We start from the raw sequence: 19,956 nt of genomic DNA on the forward strand, positions 1-19,956 counted from the left end.
AATAATAAATATAGTACAGTATTAAAATACACCGAGTGACAGAAAAACAATTTTACTATCGGCCAAAATTAATGCTCAATCTATCTTTAACTTGTCGATAAGTTACTTAGCAACGCTGTTATTTGCCAAAAAGACTTAACGAATAACAACATTACTAAGTAATTTATCGACGGATTACAGATAGATTGATTATATTAAGTATTAATTTCGGCCGTATATCTATCGCTATATATCGGCAGTTCGCGGGTAGTCAGGGTTTAAGTGCTGTTTAACTTTATCTTGTACAAGTATGCATTTAGATTATTGAATCTGGATCTGAAAGTATGTCTGGAATCTGGAAGTATTTGATGTTAATAATCACACTAATATTATAAAGGCGAAAGTTTGTATGTGTGTGTGTGTGTGTGTGTGTGTATGTTTGTTACTCCTTCACGCAAAAACTAAAAAACTACTTTGACTGAAATTTGGAATGAAAATAGATAATATCCTGGATTAGCACATATGCTACTTTTTATCCCGGAAAATCAAAGAGTTCCCACGGGATTTCGAAAAACCTAAATCCACGCGGGCGAAGTCGCGGGCATCGGCTAGTAGATAATAGATGATCAAACGAACTTATAGTATATTATATGTATATATATATATTAATAGTAGGTTAGTACTTCCCTAAGTTGGATCAATATCATACTAATACATATTATATGAGTCGCTTCATCCGAATCCCGAAGACATTAGACATCGACACTTCCCCATATGTTACTACGTCATATGTTATCATTTGATAAGGATGATTAATTATCGACTAAGTATATCAACTCAATAAGTATAGTACTATAATGCTAGCCTACACATCAAGAATGGAAAAAATCGCTATTAAAATCAGTTTAGATATGACGGAGTTATGGATTATGGTCTTTGCTGACCATCAAAAGGAGTATAATAGTACATACTTTGAATAATTTGTTTGAATTGAGTTGAATTGTGGAATTGAATTGGAATTGAAACGAATTGAAACCAAAAATCTAAAAAAACTCCGAATCAAATTAGGAGTTAAGAGGTTTCTTCCTTTCCTAACGAAACAATGCCAATTACTAAGATAAATTATTGTTATGTCACTCATTTCATTATCTTATTCTATATTTCCGAGTTGTGTTTTACAAAAACTCAAAGAAACAAAAAGTTTATGTAGCACAAACTTCAAGAGACTTTAAATTTAAGTAGTTCAAAACTCTCTTACTTTCAGCTCTTTTTCGTACCCTATAAATGAAGTAGAGAGTTACTTTAAATTAAAAACCGGCCAAGTGCGAGGCAGACTCGCGCACCGAGGGTTCCGTACTCGGGTATTTTTTCCGACATTTTGCACTATAAATCAAAACTATTATGCATAAAAATAAATGAAAATCTGTTTTAGAATGTATCTACAGGTAAAGCTCTTTATATGATATCCCACTTGGTATAGTTATCTTACTTTGAAAATTGAAACACATTTTAATTTTTTTTGTGATGCGACCACAATTTACGGTTTTCGGAATTTTCCCTTTCCTTGTGCTATAAGACCTACCCACCTGCCGAATTTCATGATTCTAGAATCTAGGTCAACGGGAAGTACCCTATGGGTTTTCATGGCAGACACGACAGACGGTCAGACAGACAGACAGACAACAAAGCGATCCTATAAGGGTTCCGTTTTTTCTTTTGAGGTACGGAACCCAAAAAAGTGTTTACAAATAGCACGATAAAGTAACATTCATTATGTATTAACAAAACAACAAGGAACCCCTTCAGTGAATAGGGTTTGAGAGGTCGCGGTGCACGGTGCTACATACAATGCGGGCGATTTCTTTAAAAACAAAAAGTTTACGCGGGTAATTACGACCTATTATTTTTACTGCTCTTTTTAAGGGTTTCCATGCATTGCTGGAGCAAGTCAAATCCATGCTTTTTTATCATTTACATAATATTCGATTGTATACTATGAAAACTAACTAACTGTCCCAACCACGGGTCTTGTAGACACTTTTGCATGTAGGTTCTATCCCATTACTAAGCTAAGGTTGATATCTAATAATAAAACAAAACTGTCTAACACATTTAAGACATCACATTTTAAGGACAGAACGTCTCTACAATTCCGGCAGTTAACATAAGTGAAACTAACATTAATAATGTCTATAATTAAGCTACCCAAATACATCCTCACATTAATCTATGCAGCTAAACGCGTTACACGTACAAAATAATGCAACTAGACATTAACGAACTAAAATGTCTCCGCTTGACATATGTTCGCTACGGTGTGATAGACGCCCTATGACAGCTGACGAATAATGCAACGTAAGTCACTTTCAGGTAACGTAACAACGTCATACGATAAACATACTTGTTGGTATGACTTTAGAGACTATTTTCGTGTGTTGCTTGAATAAGTTTTATATGGGGTATTGTACAGGGGTTTAAGCTAGGGGATCGCGCGCTAAAATAGAGGGGATTAGGGGTAAATTGCGTTGCTATAGCAACGGCGTGCCCTAGGACGCTGTTGCATAAAAATATTATTAGCGCTGGGCCACAGCCATGTCGTTTAGGCGCTGCGCAAACGTACAATTCGGTCAAGCTGAGTTCGAGAAATTAAAAAATTGATGAAGCGAGTATAATAAGGCTTGAGGTGGAGAGGTAGTTAATGTTACGTGTTACTGGGTCGTCCGTAATGAGAATTTCAACTCTGATAATGCGTATATTACGATATATGAGATACAGCCCGCTGACAGACAGACGGACGGACGGACAGCGGAGGCATAGTAATAAAGAGCCTTATTGGGTACGGATGCATAAAAAGGTAACGGAAGATTGAGACTAGGCTACCTTTTGGAAGGATGTTGTTATAATTTCAGCTAATTAAGGTAGCCAGAGTAGGGCCATATAAATTTATTCATAGCACTACAGTTTGAGAAATTAAAAATTGATGAAGCGAGTATAATAAGGCTTGAGGTGGAGAGGTAATTAATGTTACGTGTTACTGGGTCGTCCGTAATGAGTTACCGAGGTAACGCGACGCTATGCGTTACTCTGCTAATCAGTGCTCTAAAAGTTCTCTGCAAAATCTGGGTTAGTTGGACTTTTATGAGTATTACGCGAGAATGGCACATAATATAAAATTGGATAGGTCTTCTACCAGACCGGGCTCACTTGGTCACGTGTCCTGAGAATCTAACTACTCGGTCAAGCTAAGTTTGCACTTCGCGTCGATTACGTCACACTGACGCTTAGCTGTACGGTATGCTAACCGTATTGACGCGACAAGACGACCGCGGGGAGGTGAGCGGGGAGAAGGGAGAGGCGCCGCATTCCAGTGAGGTGCAAACTTAGCGCAACCGAGTTATAGACACTTCTTGTTGCTGACACGGCACACCATCACAGGACACAACGTCTCTAGTAGGCGTCAAATGTTAGTTCATTTTGACGCAGGTAGCCCTGACGTAGCCCTATTTTTCTATGATTTTACGTCACCATAGCCTAATATTTGACATACCGTCGATTCAAGATCAAACCGAAAGCTCCCTAATTCTAGTTCACTCTGTCAAAGACTTTGAGATAGTAAGAAATATTATTTAGTGGCTTAGTAGGCCCATGGATTTCACATCACATATCTATACTAATAAATAAAATTGGAGTGTCTGTCTGTAATTTCGAAATAACTACCTCATATTAAGCTCATATGGTTATTCGACCGATACCAACACTGAATCACAAATTTTTAAAATTTTTGTCTGTCTGTCTGTCTGTCTGTCTGTTTGAAAAGGCTAATCTTCGGAACGGCTGGACCGTTTTTGACGGGGTTTTCACAGACAAGTAGAGAATTGACCAGAGAGTAACATAGGCTACTTTTTTAACCGACTTTCAAAAAGGGAGTTGTGTTTTTCTACCTATGTACACCGAAATCTCCGAGATTTCTGAACCGATTTGCGTCATTTCTTTTTTAATCGATAGAGGAACTTCGCGACATTGTTTCATAAAAAATTTGGAGTCCAACTCCTCAATCCTGATGCTGCAGGGGATCTGACCAATCCACGCGGGCGAAGCTGCGGGCATCAGCTAGTAGCCCAATATATTTTGACAGATGTCGATTCAGGACCGAGACTTTCCTCACTCTGTCGCCAGAAGTATAAAGCCGTGGCCTCACAGACAAAAATAATATAACGCAGCGTTTTCGAGCGTTAAGGATATTTCCGTACCTCTTAGGTACGTGTGGAAGATTTTATTAAATTTTCAAATTATTATGTCCGAGGGTGCATAATTTTCAAATATTTTTCTGCTGTTTTTTATCATCCCTACTTATTATGATAATCCAAAAAGGTACAGATAATTTTTGTAACTCTGCAATGCGATTATTCACCTTTCGAGCAAATAATCCACGTTTTATGTTTTTTTTTTTCGGGTCTGTACCTACCCAAAGGCTGCCAGCGGGACCTAATTAAGTCTCCGCTGTCCGTCTGTCTGTCAGTGAGTTGTATCTCTTGAACCATAAACGAACTTGTTAGTGATGTTAGATATCTAATTAGACGAGCGTCTAGACTGAAGATGATTACTGTTAACACGCAGCATCACATCATGTTGTTCTAATCACACATTACGAGTTATAAAATATTTTTTATTTTACTCCATTTTTAGGGTTCCGTCCAACAACAACGGAACCCTTATAGGATCACTGTCAGGATCACTGTCTGTCTGTCTGTCTATCCATCTGTCGTGTCTGTCAAGAAAACCTATAGGGTACTTCTCGTTGACCTAGAATCATGAAATTTAGCGGGTACGTTGGTCTTATAACATAATAATATAAGCAGGTAGAAAAAATAAATGTTTCTCAGAAATCTAAACTTGCCTTGATTATAATCCGAAGAGTTCAATTCTTCTTCCACTATATATCACTATCGCGTTTCACTGTTCCAATTAATTTTCTTTGGTTATAAGATTTTATTTTTAAATTATTTTTTGGAGAGGTGTGACAAGGATAACACAAAATAACGTTATGGCAATAGACTGGGTTCAATACGGTCACCAGGCCGCAGCAGTGGCGGGAAGGGCAGTCATGATAAGACCATCATATAACCAACTAATTTATGTAAAAAAAAATCGGCCAAGTGCGAGTCAGACTCGCGCACTGAGGATTCCGTACTCGGGTATTTTTCCAACATTTTGCACGATAAATTAAAATACTATTATGCATAAAAATAAATAAAAATCTGTTTTAGAATGTACAGTTAAAGCCATTTTATATGATACCCCACTTGGTTTTAATTTATCGTGCAAAATGTCGAAAAATACGACTGTAGCACGGAACCCTCGGTGTGTGAGTCTGACTCGCACTTGGACGGTTTTTTGTTAGAAACCTAGGACGGATATTTTGCTCAGTTATAGATTGTTTATTAAATTAAGCCAAAACGCAGCCAGGTCTAGAATCCAAATAATCGGACTCTTTTAATCCAATTAATTTCTGAACGATTACCTATCTACCTAATTGGATGATATATTGTTCGGGAGAGCGCCTTGGCCTCACATTAACTTGTTAGGCACGTTTGAGGCTGAATAAGGCTAAACCTAATCTTTTTATTACGCGTAGGTACTCTCCATCCACGGAGAGAAGTTAGTATAGGGCTCTCTCTATTACGCAATCCCAAACAAATGATAAAGACAGGTACTTGGCGCAATAATTGCAAACGTACTACTATTATTACTATTATTGATATACACATCAGGGTATGTTATAGTGTGTAGTGTGTAGAATATGTGTATTAAATAAATTAAAAGACACAAACTCAGTGGGTGGACTCAAAACCCATTTTGAGTCACCAACCAATTACAAAAAAATTAAATTATGTTATCGAATTGAATCCCGAATGTTTTATGAAAACATTATTTCCATAATAGAGTACAGAAAACATAGTTTCGTTTCTGTAATTTATATCAATAAAATAGTAAACCAAATATTTAAAAAAAACCAGCCAAGTGCGAGTCGGACTCGCGCACCTAGGGTTCCTTACCTAATCAGGTATTTTTTTTGACATACTGCGCGATAAATCAAGATTGTTTATTAACATCGTACCCTTAAATAATGCTATGCTAAGAAAGCTGTAAAGAAATTACCTACCTAATAATAATAATTCATACAGCAAATAGACGAGAAAACAGGAAGTGCCGACAGGAAATAAAATAATTCAGAACTCAAAGAAATAATACAACACAGAAAAGACAGGAAACAGAAAAACCCAGAGTTGAAAACAAAATTTCTTTCAATTATAACTGACTTGAAATCTCTTTAATTAGAAAAAAACCGGCCAAGTGCGAGTCGAATTCACACACGAAAGGTTCCGCGCTATCGTACAAGAAATCTCAAACCAGTATTGCAAGTTAATGCCTAGAAACAGAAGTGTTTATTTTTTTTTTGTGACAGAACCACAAATTCACGGTTTTCGATTTTTTTCTTTGCATATGCTATAAGTAAAAGCTGCTTAATTTCATGATTCTAGGTTAACGGGAAGAAACGGGTTTTTTTGAGAGAGACACGATAGACAGACAGACAACGAAGTAATCGCGTAAGGGTTCCTTTTGCTTTTTAAAGTACGGAACCCTAAAAATAAGACTTTATCTCGGCCGGCTGATGAATTTTTGCTAACTTTCTCTTTGCAAGAGCTGGGATGAAATAATTTCAATGCAATCAAGGAAACTTTGAAAGTTGTAACATTATTAGAGCTATGCATTCCTAATGAATGATAGCAAAATGATAATGAAGAGGGGGAAAATTGATTGTTTGTTTAGTAGAAAAACATGAATATAGTAAAAGATGGGTTGCTAATGAAATCCAGAAGAAAATTAATATACCTAGACAATATTTAATTTAATTGAAGATACGAGATATTGGATTTAAGGAATTTAAGCAATACAGAAAGAGGACGTGAAAATAACAAGAAAGAAAGTATAATGATTAATTACTTAATAAACGAGAAACGAGGCAGGGAAGATGACGAGAAAAACGTTCAAACAAAACAACAAAATAGTTAAAACAATTTAGAGTTTGAAAAGAAAAAGTTTGAATTATAAACACTGATCTCGGGGAATCTCGTTAGTCAGAAAGAATTGAGAAGACATTATTTTCAACAGCTTAACCCGCAACTTTGTTACTGATTCAAAGTTGAACGAAACTTAGTTAAATAAAAAATAATAGAAAAAAGAAAGCACAGTAGATAAAAGAACGCAGACTACCAAGACATCCTTATTTAATTGAAAACGTTAGCACGTTGGGCCTTTAAACAACGTCTCATTGCATTAAGAAGCGACAAAATAAAGCAAAAAACTTCACCGGCTTAATGTAGTTTCTAAACATAACTATATTTTTAACGAAATATGTTACCAAAATAAATCAATTAGAGATAGATATAGTCAAGAGAATCAATTATGTTTTCAAAGTACATGATAAGCAACAAAAAAAGAAGAAAAAACCACGGAAAGAGTAAAAGACCAGAAAATGACCAATACCAAACAACTGTAACCAATTTAAATTTCAAAAGAAAAGTATTTATTATAAAAACTGATTTCAGATCTCGGCCCAATTGTTCCACAAATTCCAGAAACTTTGCCCTTGAATTCAAATTAAGTTGAAGACAGTTTAGTTTAATAGAAAAACAGAACTACGCATAAAAGAGAAGGTGAGGGCTTACTATAAATTGGAAACGTAAGAATTCATTAAAACAATTAGATTTCCTCTGGCTGTGGGGTATGCAATAATCATCAGACCTCGAAAAAATAAAGCTGTGATGTATACTGAACGAATTTATATTTCAAACAAAACCGTTACTTTAACTGTACCGAAAAGTGATACTAAATAATCAAATTACATGAAACAGAAAAATAAAAGACAAAAATACTAGAGAAGACAAGAAAAATGTCCAAAACAAAACAACTATAACAAATTAATAAGAAAAAAGTTTCAATTATAAACACTGATCTCGGACAATCTCGTTAATTAGAAAGAACTGAGACGTTATGCCCAACAGCTCGATAAACTCCAGCAACTTTGCCCCCGAGTTCAAGTTAAGTTGCAGGAAAACTCAGATTAAAATAATTCAAGTCCGATCCGGCAAAGTTCCGATCCGCTAACAACTTCTCTCATTACACTACACAGCAGTGTTTTTAATAATATCCAATCTTTATTCATCGCTCTTAAAGAAATCTCTACTGGTAAGTTTCTTGCTGGCTCTTCTCATCCATTATTAGGTGGATTTAGGCAGCTAACGCACTAGCTCCAATTTCCGTCATCCGAGTTCTCTCCGTCATCGTCATCCGTGAGAATACCTCGGATGTGCCTTTTTTTCAGAGGTTATTCGCTTAGAGAATATGCCTCTCTATATAGCTACAGAAGGAACTGCTTATCACTATACTAGGTACATGTAGGTAATTCTAAATAAAATCGCACATAATATGATGTGGATAATTATGTCAAAGAGGTCCACTGAATTAGCTTGGATTTTGATCCGAGATCGGATTAATGAGCAATGTCCGAGTTCGGTCTGAGTTTTTATATCCGTGTTTTCACGGACTCGGAGCGGATGAGTGCGTAACCGCTCTTATTGTCCTTAAACAGATTATAGACCTTCTTTTTTAATCTGTTTCATCATCGTCATCATCATTATTGTCAACCGACAGATGTCCTGGCTGGACAATTACTATGTCTCTTGTAGGGACGTCCATACGCCACGCAGCGCACGATATGGAGGTGACGGAAATTATTAATCTTATCAAAAAAAAGCAAATATCCAACTTCCTGCAGCTTTGCATAATAGAGACAGGCAACTATCGAATTAAAAGCGGATTTTGATAAGAATATTTTTAAAACAAATTCAAAAAAATAATAATTTAATGAATTAAATAATTGGTGATAGCACTTCCTACGCAAATACTAAGTCTAGATTACGTAAAACATTTTTTGGTGGACATAGATAACATTATTTTTCTAACATGATTTAAAAATGACATTGATATACGAGTAGGAACAAACTTGATTCAGTTAACTCAATTAATATTTTGCTAAACTTAACGAGCAATTTAGTTGGGGTTGTAAACAAATTAATATAGATAGATTAATCAATATATCTGTAATCTGTCCATAAAATATAGAGAGCGCTCCGAATGTTCTACTCTTTGGTTTTGGACAGGTCCGGAAATTGAATTATTTCCAGACCGCAAATGAATAAAAAACCGGCCAAGTGCGAGTCAGACTCGCGCACCGAGGATTCCGTACTCGGATATTTTTTCCAACATTTTGCACGATAAATTAAAAACTATTATGCATAAAAACAAATAAAAATCTGTTTTAGGATGTACATGTAAAGCACTTTCATATGATACCCCACTTGGTATAGTTATCTTACTTTGAAATTGAAACACATTTTAATTTTTTTTAATGATGTGACCAAAAATTCGCGGTTTTCAGAATTATTCCTGTACTTGTACTATTAGACCTACCTACCTGCCAAATTTCATGATTCTAGGTCACGGGAAGTACCCTATAGGTTTCTTGACACGACGGACAGACAGACAGACAACAAAGTGATCCCATAAGGGTTCCATTTTTCCTTTTGAGGTACGGAACCCTAAAAATGTCCTGATAAGTTTTTCTTTAAAAGGGTGGACTTTTCAATCGCCAAATAGACTAACTGACGAATGATATTTTGACAGATTTCCAATATGAAAACCAATTAAGTAAATTGTAAGTGTAAGTGTGTAGAGTAAAAGTGAAGGTTACAGTAACTAGAAAAGAGCTGATAACTTTCAAACGGCTGAACCGATTTTCTTGGATTATAGCTAACAGCACTCTCGATCAAGCCACCTTTCAAACAAAAAATAAAAAAAATAATTAAAATCGGTTCATTAGTTTAGGAGCTACGATGCCACAGAAAGATACACAGATACACACGTCAAACTCATAGCACTCCTCTTTTTGGGTAAACGTATTTATTGCTCAGTTAAACTATACTGTGGCGATTGAAAAGCTGCCCCTAAGTTTCATTATAAGTTTACATTCGTTATTTAATAAAGTCAATATCCACTGTATCGACTTACGATCAATATTTTAGTAAACTACCCCCGCATATAGTTAAGAGTAGAGGCTATTCAGCCGGGATGCCGTTAGCCGTGCACCCGATACAGCTAATGAGGAAAGTTGGCACTAGGGCTTGAGCTCCGGAATTCCGATTTTGGTATAACTCCGGAGATTCGAAAGATTACAGGTTCGTTTGCAAAATCGGAGGTGTCGTCAATTTTTCATATTTTTAGAAAAAAGTTGAGCTTTTTCAGCGGCTAAATATATAGATTGTACATGTATACAATCTATAAAGACTTTGTTCTATTAGCCGCTGATAGGGTAAAAATAATCCAATTTAATCGATGGACAACATGTGGACAACATAGTTAAAAAAATAAAAGAAAAATCTTACAAATTAATTTCACCAGGTCGTAAAATAAAGTCTTTTTTTCATTTTTTACTGATTTGTTTTTAATTTCTTGATTAAGACTTGAATATCCATTGAAGCGCTAGAAATATTCAAAATTGTTTTCAATGTAATATTGAAACTCCGGAACACTGAGTATCCGACTCCGGAGCTGAAAAATAGACCGATTTTCAAACCCTAGTTGGCACCAACTTCGCCTGATTTGTCCCGCATTATTTTAATCTTGGGTAAGCTTAATTTAAACTTGTATAGTTCAAGTAGAGATTTTATCGACGGCTTGATTTATGTGAGCGTATTCAATTGCTTTGTCTGTAATTAGTAGGTATATTCAATCAGACCCATGGGTGCCCATGATGTGCCCATGGTTAGTAGATTTGATAATAATCTTTATCAAACAATGTAATAGCGGTGATAGAGTAATATGATAGACTAGTAGTTCGGACTTCGGTCTCCTGTTCTTGAGTTATGTATACCTTAACGTTTGAACAATCATAAGTGATTAAGTGGATTCCCCCCCCCCCCCCCCTCCTAACGACGACTAAATACGTGAGTGTAGCTGTAACACGCAAAACCAACCTCATTCAAAGTAGAGACGAATGATGATGAGAATAATACACAGCTATCCTTAACAGGGGATTCTCCGTCACTTCCTCCATACAAACGCGGTATGATTCCCGTTTGAATAGACCAAATTCTATGAAATTTTGTAGTCACATTCTAGAAACTAATGTCTTTGTCTGTGGTATTGCAGATTTCTCTAAAAATATGTAGTTTTAAAGTTACAAGGGCTCAAAGATTTGTATTTTTCGTGATAAACGTAGTTCATGTACATGTAACTTGCGTAACCCAGCCATGATATGTAGGTTTAAAGTTACAAGGGCTCAAAGATTTGTATTTAATAATCGTAGTTCATGTAACTTGCGTAACCCAGCCTCAACTGTTCGAGTACTTACAACAAATTAATCCTATTAGAGGACACAATTGCAATTAATTGAAGGGGTGTAATTAAAACTTGTAGCTGCACTCGAAACTTTGTTGTACTTAGCTTCTCTAACTACATAGTGCCAGATGTATCAAGTCGACGCATCGTCATCATCATCAACATCATTTGACGGCCTCCCTGGCGCAGTGGTAAAGGTCTTATTAGTGTGTGTGTGTGGGGGGGGGGGGGGGTTTCTAGTCTGGTCTGGTGGGAGACTTCGGTCGTGGCTAGTTACCACCCTACTGGTAAAGCCGTGCCGCCAAGCGATTTACCGTTCCGGTACCATGCCGTGTATATATCCGAGTCTATAAAATCATTTTCAGATATTTTCGGAGAATTCAAAAGCAATTATAAAAAGAATATTGGAAGAACCCTTATCAATTCATGTAACTCCCACTAGTAAACGGCTCACATGAATTATGTACATCGTATGCGATGTACAAAATTCAACCCACTAGATATCGCTATACTTATCCTATAGTTTTACGTAACAAAGTGGGCATTTGTTTGTGTAAATAAAATAATGATGCTCTAAAAATCTAATTTTTAGGGATCCGTATCTCAAAAGGAAAAACGGAACCATAATAGGATCACTTTGTTGTCTGAATAAATCTGAAAACCGCGAATTTGTGGTTACATCATAAAAAAAAAAATTAAAATTTGTTTCGATTTTCAAAATAAGATAACTGTACCATCTAAAGCCTGTACATCCTAAAACAGGTTTTCATTTATTTTTATGTATAATAATTTTTGATTTATCGTGCAAAATATTGAAAAAGATTTGTAGAACTTTCTCTCAAGCAAAGCTATTGTGGGTTGGCTAGTTATAAAACACAAGTGTAAATTAAAAATTTATAACACCCCCGACGATCCAAAGTATTTGAGTTTTCCAAAACATCATTTTCAAATAAATAATTATGTATTTAGGCAACGTCCATCTTGAGAGCTTGACATTTGTCTATTGACATAATATTATGAACCTAACGGTTATCTAACCTTCTTTTTTACAAGAAAACTAGAAAAGAGCTGATAACTCTTAAACGGCTGAACCAATTTTTTTAGATTATAGCTAAGAACACTCTCGATCAAGCGACCTTTCAAACAAAAAAAACTAAATTAAAATCGGTTCATTCGTTTAGGCGCTACGATGCCACAGACAGATACACAGATACACAGACACACAGATACACACGTCAAACTTATAACACCCCTCTTTTTGGGTCGGGGGTTAAAAAATACCCGAGTACGGAACCCTCAGTGCGCGAGCCTGACTCGCACTTGGCTGATTTTTTGTATGTCTCGAAGAAAGGGAATCAGGGCTATTGATGATGGTGATGACGATTTATATCCTCCTTTTCAGATGTTGTAGTTCCCACCCGCAATGTAACCGCGACATTTAACCTGCGACCTTCAGAGTCCAACAGCGTGGTACCTTTACTGTATAATTATTTTAATGTGGATTACCATTGTCACGCGATCCGATGATAACGGTGCTTTTAGTATGAGTTTTGACACCTCGAAAACGTCGATAGATTTCGAGTGTCGAACACTACATGTACTTAAGGTGATATTTGAATTGCCAAATAACATTTAGCTAACGAATTTTATCATTTCGGCGGATTTCTTATACAAATATTGTCAAAACGTCAAAAATCGGTCCTTGGTAGAACACTTACCGTTACCTAGTATGGATAACTACTACGTACCATCGGATAGGTTGTTTTTCAATAATACATGTTTTCATATACCTAACGTAAAGATTTAAGGTCAGGTGTAGAGCGCACTGTAGTTTGACAGTTATAGTATAACGGTAATATAATGATGACTTCTGATATGTTAACGTGTTCTCATTATTAGTTAAAACACACACATGTGCAGCAAGAATACCACCACCACTAATCACAATTTCCATGCTTAGTTAGCCTCTATTGCGCACTTCACATAACTTCCAGCGCCCCAAGAAGGTACGAGTTTAAAGCAAGAGGGTTTAGGTCCCTTTCACGTTGTAGTGTTTTCGAAATATCAAAACTCGTACTAGCCCTACACATGTCCTTGCTTTTGATTGCCTGTTAAAATTCCATTTGCCACTGTCGTGTAATCAAAACCATGTACTTCGAAATGTCCAGCCTCAAAGAAATATATCCCTTAATCCTATTTCAATAAGAGCGATAAATTACTCTGCTTTTCAGGCGAACTTTTTGGAAGCTTTTAGTGCTCTAACATTAAAAAATCAATCCGGCATTCCGTGTACATTCGTATCCATTTCGGATCCAATAATTCAATACAGGCTGTCCAAATAACCACATTAATTATGAATAGTTTGCGTGACGTACTTTTAAACCCTACCTACAAAGATTTTGATTCAATGATTTTCTGGTTCGCATGGTTGTTTTTTTTATTGTAGGAAAGACATGCGCTTGACGAATATCAAGCAATGATGAGGTCTAAATTGTTGCCCACTAGAAAAATGCCTATTCACTTTGTTTTGAAGGCTAGTTAGTAGTTACTTTCTTACTTATACCTACGTGGCAGAAAACACGGACGCCGGAAGAGCGTTCCAAACCGTAATCGCGGTTCGTATCAGGAACGTTGAGCAAAACCGTTTCGTGCGTAATCATGCGTAAGCATACGTTCAACTCTCAGGAAATAGTATGTATCTAAGATGGATAAAATTAACTAGCTGCGTCAAATCTACTAATATTTGACGCCTGCCAATGACCTCGAAGCCTCAAAGTCTTACCCTAAATAGCGTGGGATAAGGACAAGAAGAAGAGAAGAGAGATTTGAATAATAAGGATGTGATTACCAGAGGAGAGACTAGGAAACAATCCCGTATTTCGTAACACAATTTCAAAACCAACTGTAACATCTGTTGCTCACATCATACTGGCAACACGTGCACAAGTCCAAGCGCTGAATGCAGTTATTCGGAGGAAATGGTCTCTTGGACATATCCGACTTCTCACGAACTACTAAGATCACGTGACGAAAGACATTTAAATGCTAATATTTGAACAATAAGGATGTAATCACATCCTTCGAGAGGCAAGACTATTTAAGAACGGATTATTTATAATAATATGAACTTATATAATTATTTCCATATAGATAATGATTTTTAACCTCCTCCCATAAACTCAAATTATTATTATTTTATAGAAATGGATGTATAAAATATATGTGGCAGATTAATCTACAAGTTAAGGTTACAGTAACTAGAAAAGAGCTGATAACTTTCAAACGGCTGAACCAGTTTTCTTGGATTATAGCTAAGAACACTCCCAATGAAGCCACCTTTCAAACAAAAAAAAACTAAATTAAAATCGGTCCATTAGTTCAGGAGCTACGATGCCATAGACAATACACAGATACACATGTCAAACTTATAACACCCCTCTTTTTGGGTCGGTGACTGATTCTGACATACAAATACCAGGCGATTTTTCTGATCAATTTTAGTAGGTACTGGTTAATTGACATAACAATTTAGAATGACACAACAAAACGACATCATAAAAATATGACTATTAACTCGTTTAATTAAAAATACAACTTTAAGCAAAAAAAAACAAAACGATAACAGTAGATTAACCGTTTTAATGGACGTCCAACTATTTAAAAAACATATCATGCTTGGAAGTCATTAACAATGTACAATTTGCATTGGACCCCCGTCAGCGGCCCGCGAGTAATGTATCGCAGCGACACCCCTCTCGTCGTCTCGCTTCCGGCTCGTCTGCGGAATGCCAGTTCCGGCAGCTCCGGACATTCCGGACTCCGAGACATGCTTTTTTCTGTCTGGGCCTTATCTTGTTAAAGATATTTAAATGTTTTACTTCTGCCACAGATTTGACGACGATGTTCACAAAACAAGAAGAAGTGGCCATTTGGCTACAGTAAACAGGCCGGGCTCACGTGACCTGATAAATATGCTAACGGCAGCGCAAACCTTCACGGCACATATGTGCACGGGCTCTACACTCGCGGCGCGAACGGCCGCGAAAGCCCGCGACGACTGTTGTTCACGCCTTCGCGTTCGTGCTTCGCGTCTTTCCCCGATGTCGGTTTTTGGTCCGCGACAAAGGGTTTTGTCCATAGTTACGAACAAGGCTGTGCAGATTTGCGAGTGTGGAGGGACACAGTTCGCGCGTGGATCGCGTCATACATTCACGGCGTGAAATAACGGCGCGACTTCACGTGCGAGTGTAGAGCCGGCTTACAGTTATGTTTCCCGCAGATAGGCCTATATTTTTGAAATAATGTCAAATGTATAACGTAACATCTTTATACACATTTTAGTAACTACTCATAACCTACGCAGAACTCTGAGTTTTCTTGCTTAAAATCAACATGACATAAAAATCCTTACTTCCATGCTAATAAATTATGAATGCATAAGTGTATATCTGTCTGTTATCTTTTCACGGCCCATCCGTTAGACATTTGATACAGAGAAAGCTTACATTTCGGATACGGATGACAGATCAAAACTAACGCGTATAAACCATTGTCTAATTAAAAATTATATGTTGTCTCAATAGCCACTCTACTTTTTACATTGTCTTTGGTCTGAAGAATTCAGAAACATCGTTATTTCTGTCTGGGCGCTTATCTGCCTAATTCCAACGGTAAAAAGCGCTAAGTTAATTTGTTTGTTTATATCCAGAATATAAAATAGCGGCTTTTAAAAGGAAGCTTTAAAGCTAAGTGTCCGAATGATTTGCCGCCACCGCCGCTGTGAAAAAATTAATATTATTTTTAAGCATTTCAAAGAAAATGAAAAACTCTTACACATACATAAAGAGTCCGATATGTGATATACATATATACCCCCCTTCTTTATCGTTAATCTTAAGAGTAGTTAGGTATTACAATAGTTATGGGTAACGAGTTTTGATCTTACAATAGTTCCTAACGCATTGACTCTGCAACTGTGTCTACTCAAACATCCGTACCCAACCGAACATCGGTTCCGTATCATGGTAATTCACGGTTTTTAGGGTTCCGTACCTCAAAAGGAAAAACGGAACCCATATAGGATCACTTTGTTGTCTGAGTAGGGGAAAAATACGAAAGCCGTGAATTTGTGGTTACATCACAGAAAAAAAAAATGTGTTTCAATTTACAAAGTTAGATAACTATACCAAGTGGGGTATCATATGAAAGGGCTTTACCTGTACATTCTAAAACAGATTTTTATTTATTTTATGTACAAAAGTTTTTGATTTATCGTGAAAAATGTTGGAAAAATCTGACTCACACTTGGCCGGTATTTCCTTCAGAGGTACTGAACCTTAAACCGCTTTGTATGCCACCGAGAAGACCTACGACATTTCGAAAAGGGGTCCAAGTCATCCAAGTCACCTAATTCCCGAATATTGTAACGTCGGTCAGTTAATAAGGGTTGAACTCAAGTTCGACATGTGGCCGCCTGGGGTGGAAGGCACCCCAAGAGATCGTGTGTCCATTTGTCTGTCGCAGCTGCCGTGTACAAGGGTGAGAGTATTGTCATGCAGGTTTGGACATTCGGGAACGTATCAAAAAATAGCTATCCTGCTCGGCTTCCAAAGACTTGTTTTTTGGCTAATTGGATTTAAATGGCGGCCAAAACACCTATTAACAGACGGACGTCACGGACGCGGTCGGGGCGGTTACGTCTCGTCCACATTTTATGTCATTTTAATTAAAATCTGGGTGTTTGACCGTTAAGAACCATTTCAAGTGGAGCGAAAGGCTGCAGTGAGTCAGAGAAAGCTGTAAGAATTGACGAATTCCGCTGGGAAAGGTGCGTAAAGTCCAAAATTATTTGCTGTGCAGCACGAAGTTTCTTAATCCTACCTTCATATTATAATATTTTGTCGGTGTTGGAACACCGCAAGAGACGACCTGCTAACTAAGCTGCACAGGCGCCATCTAGTAAAAACTTAATGAATTACGTGCCCACTGCCACCTAGCGGAAAACGTATATACTACGAGCATATCTACGAGGTACCGATCAATATAGATCTCAAGATGGTGAAGTGCAGTGCTTGCGGACGCTTCTTGTCACCAACAGGGGCCGCTACCTGTACATTATGTCCAGGCTTGTACCATAGGGCGTGTGTCGGAATACCGGAAACTGGGCGATCCCCTAAACAGTGGAAGTGTCCGGAATGTATAGCTAAGAAGCCGAAAGTAGGGAACGTTAACACCCCTGTGAAGGGCGCCGAACCATCCAACACAGAGAGCGAAGGCTCTCCCGCGGAAAAGTCAGAGATTGTGGAAAAGGATATCCTCAGCGAATCCGCTCTAGACACCAGTCAATCATCGGACCTGAGCCTCGAGTTACGCCTCTTCCGTGAGGAGATCCGACAATTGAGGACGGAAATACAGGATTTTCGTGCGGAGCTGTGCGACGTGCGGGGTGCTATTGCTGTCTGCAACCAACGTATGGACGAATTCGATAGCAGACTGATAAACCTTGAGAAGGAAGTCAAGGTTTCGTCCAGTCGATGCGCGGAAGTTGATAAGCTGGAAGAGACAGTCGCACAGCTGAGAGAGGACTTGAATGCCCGGGACCAGGACCTTCTTCAGGGAGATATTGAGATCACAAACCTCCCGGAAGTCAACGGAGAAAATCCTCACCATACAATTATGGTCGTGGCGGCTAAACTAGGAGTCGACCTGGATGAGAAGGACATTATCTTTGCGGAAAGAGCTGGCAAGAAAAACGATAGTAGTTCACAAATGGAGGGCGGTACCAGAGGTCGTCGTGTCGTGGTGCGTCTGGCGCGACCGAACCTGCGCGAGAGTTTCCTGCGCAGCGCACGCACGCGTCGTGGCATCACTACAGAAGGATTAGGGTTCGACCTGCCCGCCAGACGATTTTATGTAAACGAGAGGCTAACTAAGAAAAATAAACAACTCTTCTATTTGGTTCGGGAGACGGCAAAACGCTTGCAGTGGAGATACACGTGGACCAAGCGCGGCAAAATATACGCGCGCCAAGGAGAAGGCAAGCCGGCGCACCAAATAAAGTCGGAAACAGACGTGGATCGGGTTTTTGGCGAGGTTCAAGTTGGGTAAAGTAGTGTTGCTAGCAATAATCTTATTTTTAAATTCTAATCCTTATATAAACATTTTTGTATTTTGTACTATCGCGGAAACCAAACATGAATATTGTAGCAAAGCTTGTGTTAAAAATATTAAATCCGTTTTGTCTTTGTTTAACTTCATAAGCGCACTACTTAATGTACTCGAACAGAATATTTCTACGAACATACTTCAAGCTAGAACTCAGGCGGGACGGGTGGCTGCCTCAGACACGATTTCACGGTGCGATCCTACAGCACAGTACTTAACTATCCGAAAAGTTCTCTATACTATAATATATTACGCCTACGTATGTCATGTCAGTGTAAGAAAAGATCCCTATATATATTGTGCCTACGTATGTCATATATATATTCGTATCTTACAGTATATTCACTTAATACTATTACTTTGCTACCTAAAATGTACACGCCGGCATAACGACTTGAACAACAAATTTTTAAATATTATTTATTTATCTACTTTAAAATATTATAAAAAAGATAAGTAAGTTAAAATTTTTTAAATTAGGACTCTTTAACGCCGGCTCTCTAGGGACTAGACATGAAGAATTTCTTGAAGCAATGACCGAAATATCTGTAGATTTAATGGCAATAAATGAAACCTGGATTCGCGAAGGGGAAGACGGCCTCGCGCCTGTGGTGCCGGGCTACAGGCTGCGTCACAAACCACGTCCAACCGATGTGCGTAGGGGGCGGGGAGGTGGGGTGGGTTTCTATATAAAAAAAGGTCTTAGAGTAAAAATATGTGAACACCCTAACCTCCATTCAGTAGAACAGATGTGGCTGGAAACAAAGGTAAATGGAAAACGGCTTATTATTGGCACAGCGTATAGACCCCCCTGGCAGGATATAAATTTGTTTTTAGATGCACTTACCCAATCTATCACAAGCTTCTCAGGCTGCGACTACATGGTGTTGCTGGGAGATTTTAATATTAATTTGATTAATCAGGTGGATAACAAGAGTAAACTATTTAACGATTTTATCTATAGCGTAAACCTAACCCAGTGTGTGACGGAGCCCACACATTTTACTGACCATAGCGAGACCCTTATTGACCTTATATGTACTGATGCAAAAATACGCGAGACGTCAGTAAATCACATCCGGGACCTAGGAAATCATGCTATAGTCTCTGTAACATTAAATCTGAAAAAAGAAAAAATACCCCCTCGTTGGATAACAATAAGACCAATAAAAGATATAGACATCAAAAATTTCGATAAAGATCTCTACAACATACGCTGGGCGGACATAAATGAGATGAGGGATGTGGATAGTATGGTTTCCGCGTTCAACACCTCTATAATAAACATATTTGACCTTCATGCCCCGCTCAAGAAAGTTCTTATAAAAGATGAGTACTGCCCGTGGTTAACTT

The 19,956-nt window shown here is 37.7% G+C and overlaps 2 protein-coding genes and 1 long non-coding RNA gene across 3 annotated transcripts in view; 2 read left to right on the plus strand and 1 right to left on the minus strand.

Moving 5' to 3' along the window:
• Positions 1-19,956, minus strand: part of LOC123876114 — a 243,757-nt gene that overhangs the window by 111,656 nt on the left and 112,145 nt on the right. The gene's annotated exons all lie outside the window — the stretch shown is intronic.
• On the plus strand, positions 2,015-14,082 carry LOC123876136. The gene is made up of 3 exons (XR_006798266.1): positions 2,015-2,025; positions 9,784-9,788; positions 13,985-14,082. It is a non-coding gene; the product is annotated as an uncharacterized LOC123876136 (long non-coding RNA).
• LOC123876521 lies at positions 17,494-18,546 on the plus strand. Its single transcript, XM_045922830.1, has one exon. It carries the CDS (start codon positions 17,494-17,496, stop codon positions 18,544-18,546), a length of 1,053 nt encoding a protein of 350 aa, XP_045778786.1.

This window comes from Maniola jurtina, chromosome 21 (genome assembly GCF_905333055.1).
Source record: "Maniola jurtina chromosome 21, ilManJurt1.1, whole genome shotgun sequence".
In the NCBI taxonomy this organism is placed as follows: Eukaryota; Metazoa; Arthropoda; class Insecta; order Lepidoptera; family Nymphalidae; genus Maniola; species Maniola jurtina.